Source organism: Cervus elaphus, chromosome 12 (assembly GCF_910594005.1).
Source record: "Cervus elaphus chromosome 12, mCerEla1.1, whole genome shotgun sequence".
Classification (NCBI taxonomy): domain Eukaryota; kingdom Metazoa; phylum Chordata; class Mammalia; order Artiodactyla; family Cervidae; genus Cervus; species Cervus elaphus.
The window spans coordinates 74,377,289-74,399,300 of record NC_057826.1 but is presented as its reverse complement, the minus strand read 5'-3'; the positions used below and the strand labels follow the sequence as shown (position 1 = coordinate 74,399,300).

The 22,012-nt window shown below is 38.1% G+C and overlaps 1 protein-coding gene across 11 annotated transcripts in view; it reads left to right on the top strand.

The window, feature by feature from the left end:
• HNRNPC (heterogeneous nuclear ribonucleoprotein C) overlaps positions 1-16,844 on the top strand; it is a 45,116-nt gene extending 28,272 nt beyond the window's left edge. For 9 of the 11 annotated variants that reach the window (XM_043919461.1, XM_043919469.1, XM_043919463.1 and 6 more), the window contains 4 exons: positions 14,744-14,904; positions 15,478-15,591; positions 15,834-15,994; positions 16,094-16,844. In XM_043919461.1, coding sequence (XP_043775396.1) covers positions 14,744-14,904; positions 15,478-15,591; positions 15,834-15,994; positions 16,094-16,177 — 520 coding nt within the window. In that variant the 3' untranslated portion in view covers positions 16,178-16,844. The remainder of the gene's footprint in view (positions 1-14,743; positions 14,905-15,477; positions 15,592-15,833; positions 15,995-16,093) is intronic. The other 2 variants (XM_043919471.1, XM_043919468.1) reach the window with 1 other exon arrangement.
• The last annotated feature ends 5,168 nt before the right edge of the window (positions 16,845-22,012 follow it).

The window sequence follows — 22,012 nt, the reverse complement described above, 5'->3', positions numbered from 1 at the left end:
GAGTTAGACTAGATAAGGGTGATTTTTTTGTTGTTGTTGATTTTATAGAATCAGTTTATATATATTGTCAGGGCATATGGAGACATGTCCAATATTTTCTGGACTAACACTTTCTCTTGACAAGTCAGTTTTTTAATTTGTGCCACATAAATATAAGGACTGACTTGCCTAATGATAAATGGAATTTAATTAGCAGTCTCATGTTCTCTATTATTTTTTTTGCATATTAGCTGCTTAGATTGGCATTGTGGGAGATTACAGCAAAACTATAAAAAATGATTCCTTAAAATTTCAGTAGTCTCCTTTGAGCAAACCAACCAATGCAAAATAGGATACAATAAGCATATTGTAATGATTTTACAATGCAAATTGATTTAGGCATTAATGTTGAAGTGTTAAGATTTGTAGATTGGAGTTGATGATACAGTTCTAAAAGGCAGAGGGGTTAGAATAATGGTTTCTTGTGCCTCCAGAATAGCATTTGTGTTTGAAAAATCATGAGAAAGTTGATATAGATGCATCATTTCATTCTAAGTACGTTTGGGAAAAGTTGTTTTAAGTGATGAATTTTGAGATTGAGTAAAACAGATAAAGACAGCAAGGAATAATGAAAGCACTGAAATGTTTGCAGAAATATCTTCATATATCTTACCACTGCTATTTGGTCTTAAAAATTGGTGACACCACCACTGTTGGCCTCACTCTAGTTTTTCAAGAGCAAGAGAATACCTTTAGTTCTCTGTATTGCTTGATATTATAGAGTGACAGTGAAAAGTAATGTTTTTGACCTTCCATTCTAAACTTGGCCAATAAAAAAAAGATTTCTGATGACTGAGTAACCAAACAGTGGCTTAATAAAGAGCTCATTCAATTATATACTGAGGTCTAGTAGGAAAAGCAAGCATGTTTAGTTAAGAATGGAAAAACTTCTTAGGAAAATGGTAGTTATCAGTTTTCTCGGAAGTCATCCTGAAGATACTTTATTCACGAGATTAAGATAATTATCCTTAGTAACATCATAAATTAACTTTTTGATTCTTTACTAAAAGAAGATGGGAAATTGACTCTTGAGATGTGCTGAAAGCTCTGTGTCCTGCTATATAAATGGGGGTTAAATCAGTCTGCTTGGTCACACCCTTAAGAACATGAAGTTCACATGAATATTTTAAGACATACATTTGGCATTTCTACTGCCTATTGTTACATTAGGATGGCAGCTGAGAGAGGAATCCAAAGGCTTAGTCACTTAGCAGGAAGGATTATGACCAGAGTCATATATCACTTCAGTTTTCTTATCCCTAAAACGATCATGCCTACTAATAGAGTTGTTATGAAGACTAAGGAAATGGACAAAGGTTGCATTATATATAACCCTCAAATACTATTATGCTTTCAGTTAATCAGGAATTAATCTTGGGTTTCCCTGGTAGTTTGGTGGTACCTGCCAATGCAGGAAACACGGGTTCAGTGCCTGGTCTGGGAAGATCCCACATCCCACACTGTTAACACTGACATACATTATTGCTTCTGCATATATTGTTGACTCCCTTCATATCAGAATGAAGGGAATCATGGACACCCCACCACTCCTCTCCACAAAATCGAACTTTAATCTCCAGCATGCAGAGTCTTCTAAACTAATGCATAGTGAAATGAAGACTGATGTTTATCTTGACATGTTTTTTAGTAGTTATTTCAAGTTTTTTGTTTACTAATATAGAATATTTTGATTTATATAAGAAAGTAGTATATCAGTGTAAGATAAAGACTGCTTTTATAAGCATAATGGCATTTTATAAACATAATGATGATACCACTTACACTTAAGATAGGAAGATTCCTTAATAATCCAAGTTTTCCAGACTTGATTTTGCAGGTTGTATTTTATGTTGTTTAGCATGTTAACCTGTCATCTGTATTTCCTCTGAACTAGTGGGGTAGATTGGGAGGCTAGTTCAGTTTCAGGTTGTTTTCTTCTTTTCTTTTCTTTCTTTGACATGGGGGAGGTCAGAGAGGAGACCAGAGTATTTCATTAAAGATATTATGCAGTTTAATCATCATTAGCCTGACTTTTGTCAGAAACTTTAGGAATATAAGCATTAGGTGTTTCTTAAGGAGATATATTTTAGATATCAGGGAGTAGGTGATTAATGATGTTTTGTTAGAATTAGAGTGATTTTTATTTTTGCTTGGGTTTTCATGTGTTTTGATGCACAAGTTCCAAAGATTGTAAATACTTTTCATACTGGAGGATAATCAAACATTAAAATTTGAGTCACTTATATATTAACATATGCTATCTCTGAGGAGGCAACAGAGGAGTGGATTCTATAGTCTTAATGCAAATTAATTTATAAATTATGTAAATTAGGCCTGTCATTTTATTTGTTCGTAAGGCCATTTCTGATGCAATAAATGTTGGAAGTTCTTAGGTGAATTGAACATAAATTACCAACATGTGTGAAACTACCATTTTAGATACTTGTTAATGTTACTCAGATACACTGTCATCTCTTTCAGATGTGCTATAAACTGTCATACATAGTTTATAATTACTCAAAAATTTGTTGACACATTTTTTTCTGGTAGGAAGACAAGCCCCAAAGTAGCTTTCTTCTTTAGGGTGACTATTCATGGTAGGGGCTGGTGGGCATGCTCAGTCCTGTCCGACTCTTTTCAACCCCATAGACTAGCCTGTCAGGCACCTCTCTCCAGGAGATCTTCCCATCCCTCTCCTGCATTGTAGGCGGATTCTTTACCCCCTGAGCATTGGGGAAGCCCTCATGGTGAAGGAGGATCTCCGCATCAGTTACTCTTAATGTTTAAAGTCTTAGAGCCTGTAAGCTGACAGAGATCCATTTCCACTTGTATCCTGTTGAGTCTTGTTGCTTCTAGGGAAATTGTTGCTGGAGTAGTTCCTGTTGGAGGACTTCTTGTGTGAAGCAGTTCCTTTGAGTGATTTTTCTTCCAAATGCTTAAATGAATTTCTCTTAATTTCTCTTTCCATATAGATATTTAGTCACTTTTGATAGTAATGACCATTAGAAAGCAGATTGTGCTGTTGTGCCAGAAGTGCTATAATAGAAATAATCGGTACATTGTTGGAAATAGACATTAAAGCTTTAGTTTTTGTTGTAGCACAGGGAACTCTCCTTAATATAAAAACATGGCCATTTTTAGGAAAAGCTTTCAGATGGACTCTTTGTAAATCAGTTGTAGCCCTGCTTTTCTTTCCCTTATAATTACCCAGGAAAATATTCTGGAATGACAGAGTTGTGATGATGCAGAAGTTTGTGAGAATACTAAAAATCACTCAGTTGTACGTACTCAAAGGGTTTATGTTGGGTTTGGTATGTGAACTGTGTCAATTTACATAAAAGAAGTAGTACTCGGTTATGACAGTGGAGTGGTTCTGTCGCAGTCATTCTTCTGTGAAGAACTCGGAGCACAAGAAAAATGACATGCTTGCTTAGATTTGATAATAGGCTATAGTATGATAGCTGAGACTTGGCAAACACCTGTTAAGCAGGTTCAGAAGGACCCTGATTCTAGTTCAGTTGTCTTTGAGGACTTTATAATAAATAACTTGTCAGAAGTTGCATATGTCATGTGGATACTAATGTCAACAGTGCGTAAGGGACTGAACTGTGAAGTTGTTCCACTAGAGATTTTTCAGAGTGCTGTTATTGTGGCACATACAAGTACATTAAGTACTGCTAGTATACCATGAAAGGAGGAGGGAAGTAAGTCTACAAGCAGATCAAATGTGGCACATTTATGATAAGCACTATGTTATACAGTGAAGAAAGTGCTGTGAAATAAATTGGCTGCTATGTGTTCTGCTTTATACAGAATTGTCCTATAGAAAGATGAATTGTGTGCCCTTGTGGGAGGTGTAAGCTCCCCTGTTAAAATTTAAAGAGCTCCAGGTTGTTTCACAGAGGGCAATATTTGTACCTGCCTTTGATATTAAGCAGGAGGTTTTTAGACAGGCAGGGTGAGGATACAGGGTTGTGAATATTCCTAGCATATTTGGGGAAGCAGCCAGCTGTGATTGGAAAAAACACATTAAGTAGTTGTATCCTATTAGCAGTGATACCTTAACAACCCCATGACTAGAAAAGAGAAACTGGAGGGGGAAAGACATTTACCGTTGTAAATGTTGGAATGTGGAGAAATCTCTGAGGTAGACTAGTCTTGGCATGATTTATTGGGTCACAGTTACCAGAGCAGGTACTTTCTGGGGATAAACTAAGTTGAGATGAAATTTTTATTTTTATGACTAGAATTATGCCATTAAAGGTGTAATCTTTTGCTAAGTGACAGGTCTGTAAAAGGTTTGAGTTCTTAGAATTTGGGGAAATAAGCAATTCTGTTGATACTTACCCTACAGATCTTTTCCAATAAGATACCCTTACAGAAAGCAGAGAAAATAAATTGAAGTGGGGGAATTGCCATTGAAAATGCAAGACAAATGAAAAATGGTAACAACCATCATAATTGTTAAACTAATATCTGAGCCCTTACTTTGTTCTAGACAAACAGTATTTTAGGTTTTGAATTAGTAAGTCAAAATGGATTTGAGGTGCCAAGGCCTTTATTGGTGTTAGAGGTGCTGTCTTCTTGGCTGTCTCTTTTTCTTTCAATTTTCTGATATTCCTGAGCAACACTGGATCAGAGAGAGGTTTTGGATGTGTGTACAAAAGAAGAGTACATGAAATATTCAGGTTTTGGAGAATTGAGTGAGATCATCTGCTTGGAAAGGCATGTGATTCAGAGAACCAGAGAGTTCTTGGCTACTTGGGAAAGCTGAGAAATGCTTCTTTAGTTGACAGTTAAGATGATCTTCATTTTAGGCAACGGGTGAGAATTTTCATTTGCTAATAGCCCTTCTGTTTGTTTCTTATGGGAAACTAAACATGTAGTTCTCAGATTTTAGATTAATGCGTAGATTTGTATGATGACGCTGCGAGCATAAATGTGATACTGTTAGACTTGAATTTGTGTCCTGGACTCTTGTTGAGTAAGTGGGAGATACTTATTTGAAGGGGAACCTTTTGCATCCATATCAGAGAATCTGTTTTTGTGGCTCTGAATTAAGTGGTGTTCTGGGTATGTTATTACCTAACCCATAGGTGACCCCTGCTGGTTTAGGACTCTCTATTCAGATATGCTTTGTCAAGGTCCTTGATGTTAATTTTTCTTTTAAAACTTAGCTTTGTTGAGATGTAATTAATTTTAAAGTATACAGTTCAATATATATATACAGAGTGTGACTACGACCATGATATAATTTTAGAACATTTTATCACCCTAAAAATAAACAACTTACTAGCAGTCATTCCCTGTTCTATCCTCAGGCCTAGCAACCACTTTCTATATTGTTCTTTTAGTTACTAAATTATGATTCTTTACAAGCCGGTGGACTATACCCACCAGGCTCCTCTGTCCATGGGATTTCCCAGGCAAGAATACTGGGGTGGGTCGCAATTTCCTTCTCCAGGGGATCTTCCTGACCAAGGGATTCTCCTGCGTTGGCAGGTGGATTCTTTACCACTGAGCCACCAGGGAGGCTGCCTTTCTATCTATAAGCTTTGCTTATTTTGGACATTACATGTCAGTGGAATCATGTGAGGTATGTCTTTTGTGACCAGTTTCTTCCATGTTTTTTCCCAACAGTTAACCTATGTTACACTCTGTATTAGTACTTCATTCCTTTTATTACTACTGCAGTCTGTTTATCCATCAGTTGGTAGATTTTTGAAATGTTTTTCATATTTTGAATAATGCTGCTCTGAGCACTGGCATACACATCTTTGCCTGGGCATATGTTTTCATTTCTCTTGGGTATGTACCTAGGAGTAGAATTGCTGAGTCTTAGGATAATTCTTTAATTTTGGGGGGAACTGCCATACTGTCTTCCAAAGCAGCGAGTCCGTCCCTTGGACTGCAAGGAGATCCAACCAGTCCATCTTAAAGGAAATCAGTCCTGAATATTCATTGGAAGGACTGATGTTGAAGCTGGAACTCCAGCATTTTGGCCACCTGAAATGAAGAGCTGACTCATTTGAAAAGACCCTGATGCTGGGAAAGAATGAAGACAGGAGGAGAACGGGACTATAGAGGATGAGATGGTTGGATGGCATCACTGACTCAATGGACATAAGTTTGAGTAAACTCCGGGAGTTGGTGATGGACAGGGAGGCCTGGCGTGCTGCAGTCCATGGGGTTGCAAAGAGCGACTGAACTGAACTGAACCATGTATGAGGTTTTTAATTTCTCCACGTCCTTGCCAACATCTGTTTTTGTTGTGTCTTTGTTATTTAAGCTATTCTGTTGTGAGGATTAACTTTTTGTGGTTCTTATTTGCATTTTCTTAAAAGCTGATGTTTAGTTTTTATGTGCTAATTGGTGGTTTCTCTTCGGAGAAATGTATTCAGGTTCTGTGGCCAGTTTTATATTGGGAAAAGCTTTTTCATATATTTTGGGTATAAGACTCTGGATACAGTAACTGATACTATCATTCTTGAAGTTTATTACTCTTAGTTTTTTTTTTCTTTTAAATATCATAGAATTCTAGACTCTTTGGAAATTATATATGGGAAGTAAGTAGACGTCTGGAAGGAACAAACTAGAACAATGCTGTCCAGTAGAACTGTGTGATGAGGTCAGTATTCTGTATCTGCACTATTGGTGTCATAGACAGCCACATATGGAAAATGTGGCTAATGTAACTGCCGAACTGAATTTTAAATTTGTTTTAAATAGCCACATGTGGCTAGTTACTACTTGATTTGATATTGCAGATCTTAGAGTGCTACAAAGTTAGTCCTAAGTATAAGAAATAAAAGGACCAAGGACTGCTCTTCAGAAGTTAGGGAACCCAGACTAGTTTTAGGACAAGCTGACAATGTTGAAAGAATATCCAGGAAACTAATGTTATTTTTCAAGGAAAAAAAGAGGAGATATCCTTTTGATAAATAGGATAAGATTATACTTACGCAAGGACTTCCCTGGTGGCTCAGATGTAGAAAGTCTGCCTGCAATGCAGGACATCTGGGTTCAATCCCTGGGTCAGAAAGATCCTCTGGAGAAGGAAATGGCAACCCACTCTAGTATCATTGCCTGTAAAATCCCATGGATATAGAAGCCTGGTAGGCTACAGTCCATGGGGTCACAAAGAGTTGGACATGACTGAGCAACTAACACATACTTTGATACCCTCTTAAACTATAATCAGAGGAACAAGAAATGAAGTCCACCAAATAGAATTTGACTTATTTAGGTGGATAAACTTCTTTTCCAGGACTTATATTTTACAGGGATAAGTATCTTATTACTGTGACATAGAATAGTTCAGCAAGAGGAACAACAGATTGATAGAGTACAAAATGTATAATAGCAGGAGCTCATCAATGGAAAATTGTGATGTCCTTACAGGAAGCATGGCATAATAGTCTTAAATTATATACATTATAGGCACGAGATCTTATTTTTATATTGTAATCAGTAGCTTGAAAAAGGATTCAGTTTTGTGGTTAAATTATTATTGAGCTTTTTTCAATAATAAACTAATTTTCTTAGGGGAAAACTCCCAGTAGATTTTATAAAACTAGAAAAAGGGGAGCTGAATCCTACTGGCTTTCCAGTTAAATGATGAATTGGTTTGTTATTTGTTGTTGATAATGTGACTTGTGATAAATTCTTTCCTAGAGTCCAGTTTAGGAAAATCTATTTTCTCAGTGTATATTTGTTAAGATCTTACTATGAAATACTGTGAGTATCACAGGTACTAGTGGAAAATAGATGGCCTCAGAGAAGATGGACAGGTTGAACACATACAGAGCATGTTAAGATACTGTGTATCTTTAGTTTTTACTCTGAATTGGGGGATGGCCATTGGAGATAGTTGAACAGAAAGGATCTTATTTTTTTTTTTATTATTTTAACTAGATTATTCTGAAAGTGGCTGATGGAATTAATGCAGACAAATAATCATTTGGGGAAGGACCAGGGAGGTGACAGTGGGAGTGGTGAATAGTAGTTGTATCTTGAAGTTAATGCAGACATGTTTTCTTCCAGATCTTTGTGAGGGCTGAGAGAGAAATCACTGATGTCACCAAAGTTTTGGCTAGGAATTTATAGGAACAGTGAAGGGGAAAGAAAATAGACGGAACAAAGGTTTGGGGTGAATATCACAGCTGAGTTGTGGATATGTTAATATAAGTTCCTTAAGACATCCACTTTGAGAGATGTTTATTAGGCAGTAGCAGGTGTGGAGTTCATTGGGGTCAAGGGTAGGTTTTCATAATGGAGGGGGCACAACACTTTATAAGGCGATTGAAGAGAGAATGGAAAGACAAATTGTGGAGACATCATGTTGTTTAGTCGTTAAGTTGTGTCCAACTCTTGCGACTCCATGTAGTCTGCCAGGCTCCTCTGTCCATGGGATTTCCCAGGCAAGAATACTCAAGTGGGTTGCTATTTCTTTCTCTAGGGGATCTTCCTGACCCAGGGATTGTCCTCTGTATTAGCAGGCATATTTATTCTTTACCACTGAGCCGCCAGGGAAGCAGACACGTCATACAAAACTTAAATTTTACTCTTTGGATGTACAATTTTTACCTGCATAGCCATGTATTTACCAGTGCAATCGAGATGTAGTTCCATACCTCCCAGAAATTTGCTGTGAAGCTTCTTGTAGTCGACTCCTTCCTCCACCGTGTCCCCTGACGATCACAAATCTGTTTTCACAGACAACTCCTTTAAAGAAATTTTATTGTAAGTGAGAGAGGTATAGTCTGACCTGGCTTGACAACATGAGAATTTAATAATGAATGATCTTATGTGTTTCTAAGTTACTTACTTACTTCTAACTTACTGTTTATAAACAGTATTTATCATAAATGTTGTTCATTCGCTCAGTTGCTATGACCACATGGACTGAAGCTAGGCTTCCCTGTTCTTCACTATCTCCCAGAATTTGCTCATACTCAGGTGTATTGAGTCAATGATGCCATCCAACCATCTCATGTCCTCTCACCCTCTTCTGCTCTCAGTCTTTTCCAGCATCAGGGTCTTTTCCAATAAGTTGGCTCTTCACATTAGCTGGCCCAAGTACTGGAACTTCAGCATCAGTCCTTTGTATGTTCATGATTGGTTTCCTTTAGGATTGACTGGTTTGATCTCCTTTTGTAGTTTTAGCCTTTAAAAAAAATTGGACCACATTGACAGTTTAAGACATTATCTTGGAAACATCCAGAGTAATATTTGGGAGTGTTTATAAAGTCGCTCAGTCGTGTCCAATTCTTTGCGACCCCATGGACTGTAGCCTACCAGGCTCCAAGTCCATGGGATTTTCCAGGCAAGAATACTGGAGTGGGTTGCTATTTCCTTCTCTGGAGGATCTTCCCAACCCAGGGATCGAACCCGGGTCTCTGGAATTGTAGGCAGACGCTTTACTGTCTGAGCCACAAGGGAAGCCCTATTGAGTACTTCATGACAATTGAGTAATAGTGTAATTCTTTGAAAGTTGAGCAGACTTGAAAAGATTTCCATCCATCACATGGATGGAAAGTTTTAGAAACAGTTATTTTTCCTAATACTGTTTTGGGTCTAGTCCTGTTTCAAAGGACTCAAAGCAATCTGCGTTCTATCACCCAGATTATTTTAGGTGAATTTTCAAATTGCCCTCCCATGAAACATAGTTTTAGATTAACGTAGATTACCAGTGAATCCATGAAGAAAATTCAGTATAGTTGCTTAACTTAAGCGACTTCATATTTTAATCAAATGTATCATTGACTTAGCCAGAGTACCTCTAAATACTAATATCACCAGTACTTTTCAAATGAAGATTAGAGTCAATTATTGATTGCTTTCATTGATTCTACAAATGTAGAGGTTATTGATTCCTGCTCTTTGTAAGTATCAGTGCGTGTGGTGTTCCCCAACTTTGATCACTGTTCTTTGTGCAAGGTTCTTAAACCTTACAGAGGTAATGATAAACCTTTGTTTTTCTGTGGTTTTTTTGTTTTTCCTGTTTATTTTGTTTTCCTGTAGCTGAAAAGAAACTCAGTTAAAATTTGATGTTTTGGTTGCCCTTATATATTGAATGAATCCTGCACAGCAGACCTGTTTATCATTAAGTCCCTTAATCATTTTAGTTGAGCAGTACTTGCTGGTTTTAATTTTAACTGTCATACAGACGATCTGTATCCTTAATGGACCAAAAGAGCAGTTTAAAGAAAGTTAAGGACTATAAAGTACAACTGTGTAAATTTACATTAGTAATTGGCACTCTTCCTGTAAATTATGTTATCAGAACAAGTGTTTATAGTCATATCCAGTTTGGTTTCTCCCAGACTAGTCAAAGGACCGTTTGTGGAGGGGTGCCTACAAATAACAATTAGAAATTATTTCTTAATTTAGAAATAAAACAAATTACAAGAATTTCACTAGTGGATTTATTTTAAAGGTCAACAGAGTAAATTTCACATCATGAAAACAGTGGGTTTGAAGGTGAATACTGATACATCATAGCTTTATTTTAATGTAAACCTGAATTAAACATGTTACATAGTCACGAGGGAAAGGCTTCCTCAGTAACTCAGATGGTAAAGAATGTGGGAGACCTGGGTTTGACCCCTGGTTTGATTCCTGGAGTAGGAAATGGCAACTTACTCCAGTATTCTTGCCTGGAGAATTCCATGGACAGAGAATCCTGGCAGACTGCATATAGTCTGCTACTGCTAAGTCACTTCAGTCGTGTCTGACTCTGTGCAGCCCCATAGACGGCAGCCCACCAGGCTCCCCCGTCCCTGGGATTCTCCAGGCAAGAATACTGGAGTGGGTTGCCATTTCCTTCTCCAGTGCATGAAAGTGAAAAATGAAAGTGAAGTCGCTCAGTCATGTCTGACTCTTAGCGACCCCATGGACTGCAGCCTACCAGGTTCCTCCATCCATGGGATTTTCCAGGTAAGAGTACTGGAGTGGGGTGCCATTGCCTTCTCCGATATATAGTCTATGAGGTTGCAAAGAGTCGGACATGACTGAGTGACTAATGCTTCATAGTCATTTTTAGCACTTTTCCCTTAGGTAATTAAAGGCAACAGTCTACTCATTCATAAAATAAAAACTTTTGAGATTTTAAGAAAATACGGACTATTAAAATTTTATTATGGTAAACTTTAGAATTTTTTGGTTCTTAAATTATGTGTTTAAAAGAATTGTATACCATAGTCTTCAGTAATAAGTTTCTAAAGAGTATAATGTTCAAAGATGCCAATTACTGAAGGCCTTGATTTTTTAATAATTTTTATTTATTTATTTTTAACTGTTGGGTCTTAGTTGCAGCACATGGACTCTTTCCTTGTGGCACGTGGGCTCTGTAGTTGCAGCATGTGGGCTTTTAGTTGAGCCCACGTGCGCTGCATTGGAAGGCAGACTCTTAACCACCAGGAAAGCCTGGAAGACTTTGATTCTTGAACAGTTTCTTTAATTCTGGCATTCATGAGTATCAGTAGTTGATAACTGCTTCATCCACACAAGGCCAGGTAGATAAATGTTGTAAAACTCCTTTTCTTTGTAGAAAATCTGTACAGCATAATGTTACATAATGTGTTGATATATTGGGAAACTTAAAATTGAAGTTGTATAAGTTGTAGATTGTTGTAAATTGAAGCATTCACAGAATTTTAGCAGACAGTTTGAGGGAGTGTCTGACATCCTAAAGCCCCCCCAAACATAGTAGCCTATAAAATCTGACCCTTTTCTAGGAAAATCAAAGGTAATCAGGAAGAAACTTCATCTTGAGATTTTTCTGTTGCAAATGAAAAATAATATAGTGGGAGAAAAATATTTCCTAACCCTTGAATGAAATTATAATGAGATTGTGTGTTTAAACTGAATTTGATGTCAGTATTGTAAGGGGGGCGGTAATCTTAATAGATTGCCTAAATCTATCCAATTTTTAGGACCAGAAACAGTTATGGTTCATTAAGTAAACATTCTGGAGAATATAGGTTTTTGCCAATACTTTATTCTAGTTGTTTCTACTTTGATAGTAGTTAAGATGTATTACTAATCAGGTTTTCTGAGGCCAGAGGTCATTGAAGAAGCTTGCCTTTGAATGCCTGTACATTAATAAAGGCCTTGTAATGCTCATGTTTTAGCTTGGAGATTAGGATAGAGGGTGGTTTTTTTTTTTGGTCTTCTCTGTTAGATTATTAGCTAATGTGTGTCCAGAAGTGTTTTGCTTTATTTAAAATGATACTTTAGTTGTCTTTTTATTTTGACTAGATTTTATACCAACACTTGGTGTCCAGGTTCTGAACTCAGTGGAGTCACAATTCTCTTAAGTGTTCAATGCTTGTTCTCTGGTAACAATGTAACTTTCATGAAGACTTTTTAATGGCTTGGGCTTTGTAATTGGAGAATTCAGCTCTTTCATTAACCTCCTGTGATTTACTATATAACTTTCTTGTGGGGGAAGTAGTTACTTTGTTTGTACCTGGTTCTTGAAGCTGTTATAGAAAGCTTCCTATTATCTAGTCTATAACCATAAAGATTATCTCAGTAGGTGTGGTTTTTCTCTTTTTTCTCTTTCTCATGTTTTCACATTGGTGAGCTTTGGCATCTTTTAAGGCATGGTCTACTTAAACTTCCTTGGAGGAATCTTTGTGAGTTTTTTGAGAGCCCATTTTTGCTTAAGCAGCAGTTAAGTTCTGTGACCCTAAAAGCCCTTCAGCATAACCAGTTGATCTTTTAAAATACATTTTTCTTCAGAGAACTAAAGCGTTTGACTTCCTTTGTGTTCATGATGCTATTACATAAATCAAAAACATACAGTGTTTCTTCATTTTTGTTACAGTGATATATCCCCTGGTAAGATGAAGTAGTATGGTTCAAAAAAGAAATTAAGTGCCTTAGAGCGTAGGGAATCCGGAATGGCTAGTTCATTGGTTTGGAGACTGAGACCAGTGAGTGAATGGGTTGGAAGGTAGGTTAGACCTCTAAATCTAACAGGGCTCAGGCATGAGCTGTTTCATGCCTAAAGGTGTGGTAACTCACTTTTTTACTCCCAGAAATTGTACAGAGTATCACAAAGGAAAGTAGCTTCTGAACACTGGTATTTTATAGTTTCTGGATCATTATGCTTTGGAAAATTTGGGGCCAAAAGACAAATAGCTTTATGTAGAAAAGGAAGAAGAAAGTAGTTACAATAAAAAGTTACTAAGTAGCTCTTTTGGTAATTCCCATAAATGGATTAAAACTGACACACAGCTCAGTTAGTACTCTTCTACTGAGAAGAAACCTCTGCAGAAGCATGAGCCTATTTCTGAATCAGAATCTTAAACTTTCCTATTTCCTAGGATTCAGACTTCCTTATTGGACTTAAAACAAGGCATGACTGTTTTAAAAACTTACCAAGGGTTGATTCGTTGACACATGGGAAATCAGTAACTACTGTGTTTCAAGAGGAAGGGTATAGGGTGGTCAGTACTAAAATCTTTAGGATTAATAGTAAGTTATTCCCTCACTTGGCAGTACACACATACTCTTAAATTAGGAAGATGTTCCTGTCATACCTACTTGTCTTGTTAAAACAGAATAGAAACATTTTTATATTGTTAAGGTTGAGCAGAAGAAAGAATTGTTTGTGAGACTGCAGAATCAATGTTCTCACTGCCAGGATTGGAGACTGTTACAAATTCAGAGAAAATTAGCCACTGATGAGGTGTGTAAGAGGGAGATGGATCACATTATATATGGGTTTTAAAATTTCAGCACTTTGAAGTTAGGCGGGGGAACAGTTGGTGGATTGTTCTTGGCCTTGGAGTCAATAGCTAAAAAAGTTCAGAGCTAGAATTACTAGTTTTTTTCCTACTGGTATGTCTTAACTTATGCCCTACAGGCTTTTGTAAAAAGAACAACATGAAATAAAAACTTTCTGGAACTACTGTCCTTGTGGGAAGGTTTTTGTTGTATTTTTTTCTCTTTACAAATGTAAGCACCTGTACCATGCCATCACTTTGGTATATCTTTAGCAGTCACGGGAATACTTACTTACTCAGTGGAAGCAGCAGTTGAAAAATCTGTAATTTTTGAGAGCTAAGTGTGTGCTGGGCATTGAATTTAGGCACTAGTGAATAGTGAACAAGATAGACAATACCCTCTGTTGGAGCTTTGAGTGGAGCTTATGCTAAATGTTGTTAGAATTGATAGTGGTATGTACACCCAGCTAACCCATATGAAGTGCCTGTTTATATAGGCCAAAGGCAGTTAATCATGGAAGTTATATGGTTCAACCTAATATTACAAACTAGTGATAATTATTTGTATGCTTCTGTGGGTGAAAATGCCAGGGATTTAGCTAATAATAGCTCTGTTTGCAAAGTTGGTTCATTGCAGTCATTTGTGAGTACTTTATTTGCTTATAATATTACATATATGAAAGGAATAAGATCAAAGGCAAAGGCTATTCATTGTAAAAAGTAAGGTTCTATCAGTAATGCCATTGTACACAGGAACCTTTATGTCCAGAGCTTAAGGCAACCATTGTATGTGTATGTTTGCAGTTGCAGTATTAAAAAGAATAAATTGGCCTTTTGAATGAAATTAACCTAGCAAAAAGAAGTGATTGCTAGATGATTGACAATAATATATCATTTTATAAGGATACAGTTGTTGGAATCTTCCTGACTTAGTTGTGAAGAAATTCTGTTTTCCTTTTATCCAATAGGATGTACAGTTACCCAGCACGTGTTCCTCCTCCTCCTCCTATTGCTCGGGCTGTAGTGCCCTCAAAACGCCAGCGTGTATCAGGAAACACCTCACGAAGGGGCAAAAGTGGCTTCAATTCTAAAAGTGGACAGCGGGGATCTTCTTCTAAGTCTGGAAAGTGTAAGTATTATTACTGCAGCTTTCTGGTTCTGATATTTCTTATATGTTGAAATTCAGAGATCAGCTCAGTTAATAATATTAAAAACTTTTATAATGTTTGTACAAATAACTTTGTGTAATCAAATAATGGAAGATGAGAAAATAGTGATTAAGGGGCCAGCTCTAGGCAGCCTTCTGTCCTTAAGGCCTTGGTAATTTGAAAAACTCATAAAACTCATTAGATTTTAAGGAGTTGCAACACCCATTCAGTGTATAAAAATAATGTTGCTAAAACTAGAAAATGCTTTAAAATAGAATTGAGGGGTTTTTTTTTAAGCAGGCTTACAAAAGTAATAATGCTGCTGCTAAGGGAATAGATTCATTAGATTCAGTTTTCAGCTAATAATCAGAAGATCAGTGACACCCCGCCCACCCCACCCCATTACTAGGACAGTCTGGTATAGATAGGCTCCATTGTCTCTCCAAGGATCTCATGTTGACTACTGTTATATAGTCTAGAAGGGGAATGTGTTTGGTTATCTGGTAGCTTCTGGTACATTTGATTTTAATCTAGGTTTTTGTTTTTATTAAAAGTGAAAGGAGATGACCTTCAGACCATTAAGAAGGAGTTAACCCAGATAAAACAAAAAGTGGATTCTTTACTGGAAAGCCTGGAAAAAATTGAAAAGGAGCAGAGCAAACAAGGAGGTAAGCGGTCCTGTTACTTGTTGGGTGTGAAGTAGAGCTAGTTACCTAAGCTAGTTGCAAGTATATGTTGAAATAGTGGGGTATAAAGCAACTGAATATGAAACTTGTGGCATTTGAATTGGGAAGGGCATTTTGTGGGAGGATTTAGATTTGTGCTGCAGTTCTATGATCTGTTAGTGGGGATTGTCTACATCCTGTGGACATTACTTGCCCCTAGACAGACTTGTCCTTCTCATCCCCAGTAGAGATGAAGAATGATAAGTCAGAAGAGGAGCAGAGCAGCAGCTCCCTGAAGAAAGATGAGACTAATGTGAAGATGGAGTCTGAGGGGGGTGCAGATGACTCTGCTGAGGAGGGGGACCTACTGGATGATGATGATAATGAAGATCGGGGGGATGACCAGGTGAAAACCACGGGAAAGGAAAGAAAGAGGTGGTGGAGGGGGGGTCAGGGACACATGGAGTGCCTCTAACTCCATCCTGTTTGTGTCTGTTTCTCACAGCTGGAGTTGATCAAGGATGATGAAAAAGAGGCTGAGGAAGGAGAGGATGACAGAGACAGCGCCAATGGCGAGGATGACTCTTAAGCACATAGCGGGGTTTAGAAATCTTGTCCCATTATTTCTTTACCTAGGCGCTTGTCTAAGATCAAAATTTTCACCAGATCCTCTCCCCTAGTATCTTCAGCACATGCTCACTGTTCTCCCCATCCTTGTCCTTCCCATGTTCATTAATTCATATTGCCCTGCGCCTAGTCCCATTTTCACTTCCTTTGACCCTCCTAGTAGTTATGTTAAGTCTTACCCTGTAATTTTTGCTTTTAATTTTGATACCTCTTTATGACTTAACAATAAAAAGGATGTATGGTTTTTATCAACTGTCTCCAAAATAATCTCTTGTTATACAGGGAGTACAGTTCTCTCCATTCATACGATAGTTGCTTCCCTAACTACAAAGGCAGTCTCGTTAGTTGAGTAGACCCTGAGAGCAGCTTTGAGTTAGAGGTATGTGTGTTATACCCCACATAAGAGTGCTATGTGGGGCTGTTCAACACAAATGTAACAATGTATTTTTGTGAATGAGAGTTGGCATGTTAAATGCATCCTCTAGAAAAATAACTAGTGTAATAGTCTTAAGATTTGTTTTCTAAAGTTGATACTGTGGGTTATTTTTGTGAACAGCCTGATGTTTGGGACCTTTTTTTCTCAAAATAAACAAGACCTTATTAAACCAGGAATTTGGAGAAAAAATAAATACCCTGATTTTTTTATTTTTGTATTTTATAATTGTTTACTTCAAATTCTTTGTTTCACAGCAGCCTTCACAAAACCCCTAGAATGTACTAGATATATTTATCTTTGAGTCATAATTATTATGCATACCAACATACACTTCAACTTAGGTTTCATTGGGGTGGGTGTTGAATCACAGAGACAAGTACTCGGATTGAAGTGGAGATTTGTTTGCAAAAATGGCTTTTAAAGCCTAATGAAAAAGTTTGGGAACATCCTTAAGCCTTTTCATCAATGTTTTGTGATCCAATTGGCACCTTTTTTGAGATTTTTGTTGTGTGCTGAATTGTTTCATCCTTAAGTAGAAGAGGTTCAAATATGTCAAGAATGAAACAGCTGGAGAACGAAACTTTTCTTTTCTTCCATTTTGTTTTTTAATTGCTGTTTATAGCCCCAGTTAGCGAATGGATTCCGAGTCTGTGCCTGTCAGTCACAGACACTGACACTGCCCGAGTCAGTGTTTACTGAAAATTGTAGAGCTCTCTTTTCCTGGTCTTCTGTAGTCTGTTCCTACCTACAAAACTGCGAGGACAGTGTCACACATTTATTTTACTTTCAGTTAATTCAGTCCATGCAAGCTAATTATAGGCATGGTACTAATTAGCACCCAAACTTGGACTTATTAAACCGCTTTCAGGTTTGTGATGCTTGCCTTGTCCTGAAAGGCCCTTTTTATTCATGTTTCATGCTTCAGTTTTTCTGGCAGGAAGGACAAAAACATGGTTAGTTTGGGCTGTTAAAACTTATGCAAACCTTGGATTCCCCAGAAAGTTGCTACTGTTTCAAAGGCATTTATATACAACTTGGTAGGGACAGAAGTCATGTCCTATTTATAAAGGTTCCATAAATCATTTTATATAACAGGTGACAAAGGAGAATAGAAGGGAAAGGCTCAACTGTGGTCTGCCCTTGTATCTCATATCACTGTATACAAGTAGGTTTTGTTAGATACCTTGGTCAAAAATACTTCTCTAACTACCTTGTTTTATATGTTCTCATATGTTACACAAACTCAGAATTTAGCACACAACTGATGACAAGAAAATAAACTAGATCCTTAGAAGAAGGGTCAAATTTCTAGGTCAAAGTTCTAAGATGCTAATAAAAGCTGTTTTGAGATTGCTAGCCATCAGTATTTTAAAATACTGGACCACTTAGCCCAGGCATGAAAGTGTCTGTTTTTCATTCCATATGAAACCAAATATTGAAAACCTATGGAAAGCTCAATACAAAGTAAAATACAGTGTTGCATTTGCTTGGATATAAAATTTAGAATAATGGGTTTTCTCAGTATACCATGAAATCTAATACCCTTGAAGCTTTAGGGTACTTTTATTTAGAAATCAATTTTTAAAATGTACTTTTTCTGAGAACACATGGCTGGCCTGTGACCACACTGACTGACCATTGTTTAGTCGCTAAGTTGTGTCCACTTCTTGGCGACCCCATGGACTGATCACTGATGAACTAATTTTATTTTCAGGAGAGAACCAGGACGCATCATTACTGACTATAACTTGGGAGAACGAAGGACTTAGCCACATTAAAAAGTTCTGTACAGTTGACCTTTTTATTTAATATGAGGAAAATTCAGCTGCACCGGTATAAAGTGGGGTTTGAATTTTGGGACCCTAGTTAAGATCACCTTGACCAAGAAAATGCATTTCAGTTGAATTCAGAGGGGTCAAAGAAAAAGTAGTATCCTGATTACTTGTAGAAACTAGTTAACAGTAGTAAGCATGTGTGACAGAAATGAGGGTGATGAGTAAATCTTATATATAATAATGCAGAGTGGGGATACTAAGTAACTTTAAAGAGTCTCCCTTGTTTTATCAGTGCTGTAACTCAAATAGAGAACAGGTATTTCTACTGTGATGTTTGAATAATAAGGGACATTATGTTGGAAGATATTTAGTGTTTGGAGAAACATTAAGGATAAAGTAAAAATTGGGCCAGTTAAACTGTAGAGAAAAGGCTGGGTATAGATGGCTACCTGACTGGAATGGCAGAATTTTAGATGTTTAGAGAAGAGATTAGGGATTTCGAAGGTTCCAAGTTATTCTAATTTTTATTAATCAAATTTATCAAGGAGAAAGCCTCAAAACAGTAGCTGGTTGTGTCAGTAACTTTCAAGTTTATAAAAAAAATTGTAGAACCCCAGTTATGAAAAGTAGGACCTATTTAGAGAGTGTTAAAAGTCCTATTGTGAGCTAGAGTGGGACTCTTTCCCCCACCACTTGAATTAAAACTACAAGGCAGGTTAGGAAGAGAGAAGGGATAATGTAATGAGGAATATGCCAAAAGACAAAACAAGTTAATGGGAAGGAGTTGTAACCTAAGACATACAGGGAATAAGAAGCTGCTGTCCCCCCCCCCCAAAAAAAGGCACAGTCCACTGGAATTTTCTGAGATGATGGAAATGTTTCATCATGCATTGACCAATATGGTAGCCTTGTGAGTGAGCCTTTGAAATGTGACTAATGTGGGGAATTCCCTGGCAGTCCGGTGGTTAGGATTCTGGGCTTTTACTGCCAAGGACCTGGGTTCGATCCCTAGTTTGAGAACTAAGGTCCCACAAGCTGTGCAGCCTCATCCCCCAAAATGTGAGGAGTTGGATTTTCATTTTAACTTGAGTAGTCACATGTACTATGTGACTGCCGCCTTGGGTAGTATTAGAGAATATTGAGCAGTGTTTAAACAAGTAATAGATAACTGATTACTAACTCAAACTTACATGAACAAATGCAACTGTTTCCAAGATGTTCCATGTCTGGAGTTGAAAATTACTTATTACTGAGCCCCAGGCACTAACATTGAAGACTTCCCTAGAACACTGAACATTACCTAGAACATCCCTTGACCCTAAATTGAATATTTCCCTAGCATAAGGACATCTACAACCGCAAGCCTACTCTGTTGTGTAATCTACTCTTTTGGGAAAAATCCACCATTTTTCTTCCCATCTGTCCACCGAGTACTGGAGTGGTTCATGGACCTAATCGTTGGAAAAGTGCATTGTTGAAAAGTGCCAGGTTAAGAGCTGAATAATTTGTAAAAATTATTCTTTGTTAGGATAGAACAGTGACTGCATTCTTTGACCCAGTGCCTTGAGGCTGTGTGCGTGATTCATGAGAAGCGCCTGGCTGTACCATTGCAGGAATGTCCAAAGAAAAGTCTCTCCCAAAAGGACTTATTAATGTGGAGGGAGTTGATGACACAGATTGACCCAGACAAGCCCCAATAATGAATGGATGGTGTGACTATGAGACATGTTGGGGGTAGGAGGAAAGTGAACCTGTTGATTTCCAGCTTGGTCCTTGGTTAACAGCTTTACTAGTTTCCATCCAGACTTAGAAGTCTTATATTGGACTTTGATGTATGGACATTTTTGGGGTTTAGGGGTTTTTTTGGCCTGTTTTGTCCCTGCCTTGAAGGATACTTGCTCCTTCAAGCAGAGTTAACAAGGTCATACTTCAAACACCCTGTTAGTCTTTCTGGGAGAAATCAGCCTAACCAGAGAGCTTGTAGTGGACCAGGTAGTCTGCTGAATAGCAGGCTAGAGCCAGCTGCCAGCCCAGCCTCACCCACAAAATTTCTCTCCCTGCTTGGAACCTGTGTTTTACTTTTTGTTAGTTTCCTGATCCAGCCAAACCTGACCTTTCCTCAAAATTTTATATGCACTCTTCACAAAAGTTGTTGGGTAGCAGCAACTAGGTCATTCTCAGAAGTTGCTGGGGTTTAGTTGCCAGGAAGTTGTCTGCATAACTGCAGAAAATCCTGTGGTGGCCTGTACTGTCCTTTCCAGGTGCCCCATGTTGGACTGACCTTCCAACTACAGGTGTTTCAGCCCTGCCTTGGGCAGAGTAACCGCCTTTGACAGCATCCTCACTTTGTTTTCTCATGACACTTTGGGAGATGGACGACCTCAGTGTTTGCTGTCAGTGTTTGCATTCCGTCTTAACCTGGGCATACAAACTTGATCCATCCTGGTGGGGCCTGCACCTACCTGGGTACATACCCAGGGCCCTGCTGCCTCCCCCCTCCACCTGGGATCAGGCACATGGCAGCACACCCCTGCAGTTGTGCTTTCTTGTCCAGTGTCCACCTGAGTGTAAGTATGGACATCTTCCTTCGAAATACTAACACCCCCAGCAGAGTTCCGCACTTCAAGGATTCTGCAGTCTTCACACAAGGGACTCGAAGGTTTGTTTTCCATAAATCTCTGCAGAACTTGGAAAGCTCTGTCTTAGCTTTGGTGTATCTGGAGTCATTTTTCAACTTTTCCCACCAAGATGGCAGCCTCCTGCCTGTCTTCTGTACACTTGGTTTTCATTTTGCCTCCCTTGGAATGCCCTTGGGTGTTTTTTCATCATTCATTCCCTAGCCATGTTCTCCCCCTGCTCTCTTTTTTGGCAGTTTTGTGGCAATCTTCAGTTGTTTTCCTTAAGCAGTATTGACACCTATCAGTTTCAGAATATCCTGGCACAATTCAGTTGCAACATGGGCACACCTTTTTTTGTAAGAAGTATGCTAGTGAAACATCAACCAAGGTTAACCACACATGTACATTTGCATCTAGCTCATGTAAACATAATTATTTGCTGTTTAGAAATAAAGATGATACACCATATATTAATAGCTGGTGTTAAAGCCCATGTGCCTTCTAAACAACTGTTGTGTTTTTTTCTCGAAATCTTGACTGCCGTCATCCCAGGCCAGGCTACCGTCACCTTTCTCCTGGCTTGCTCAGTAGCCTCGTGTATAATCATACCCACTGTGATCCTTTTCTAGTCCACTTAACTACACACCAATCACAGTAGTGTTTTCAAAATAAAATGATGGCACTTTTCAGCTTAAACCCCCCTGGCCTTACTTGCCCTTAGGATAATGACAAAACTTCTTAACAAAGTGTTCAGTTTAGTCACTTAGTCATGTCCTGCTCTTTGTGACCCCATGGACTGCAGTATGCCAGGCTTCCCTGTCCATCATCAACTCCCAGAGCTTGCTCAAACTCCTATTGAGTCAGTGATCCCATCCAACCGTCTCATCTGTCATCCCCTTCTGTCTTCAGTCTTTCCCAGAGTCAGGGTCTCCCAGTGAGCCAGTTCTTCACATCAGGTGGCCAGAGTA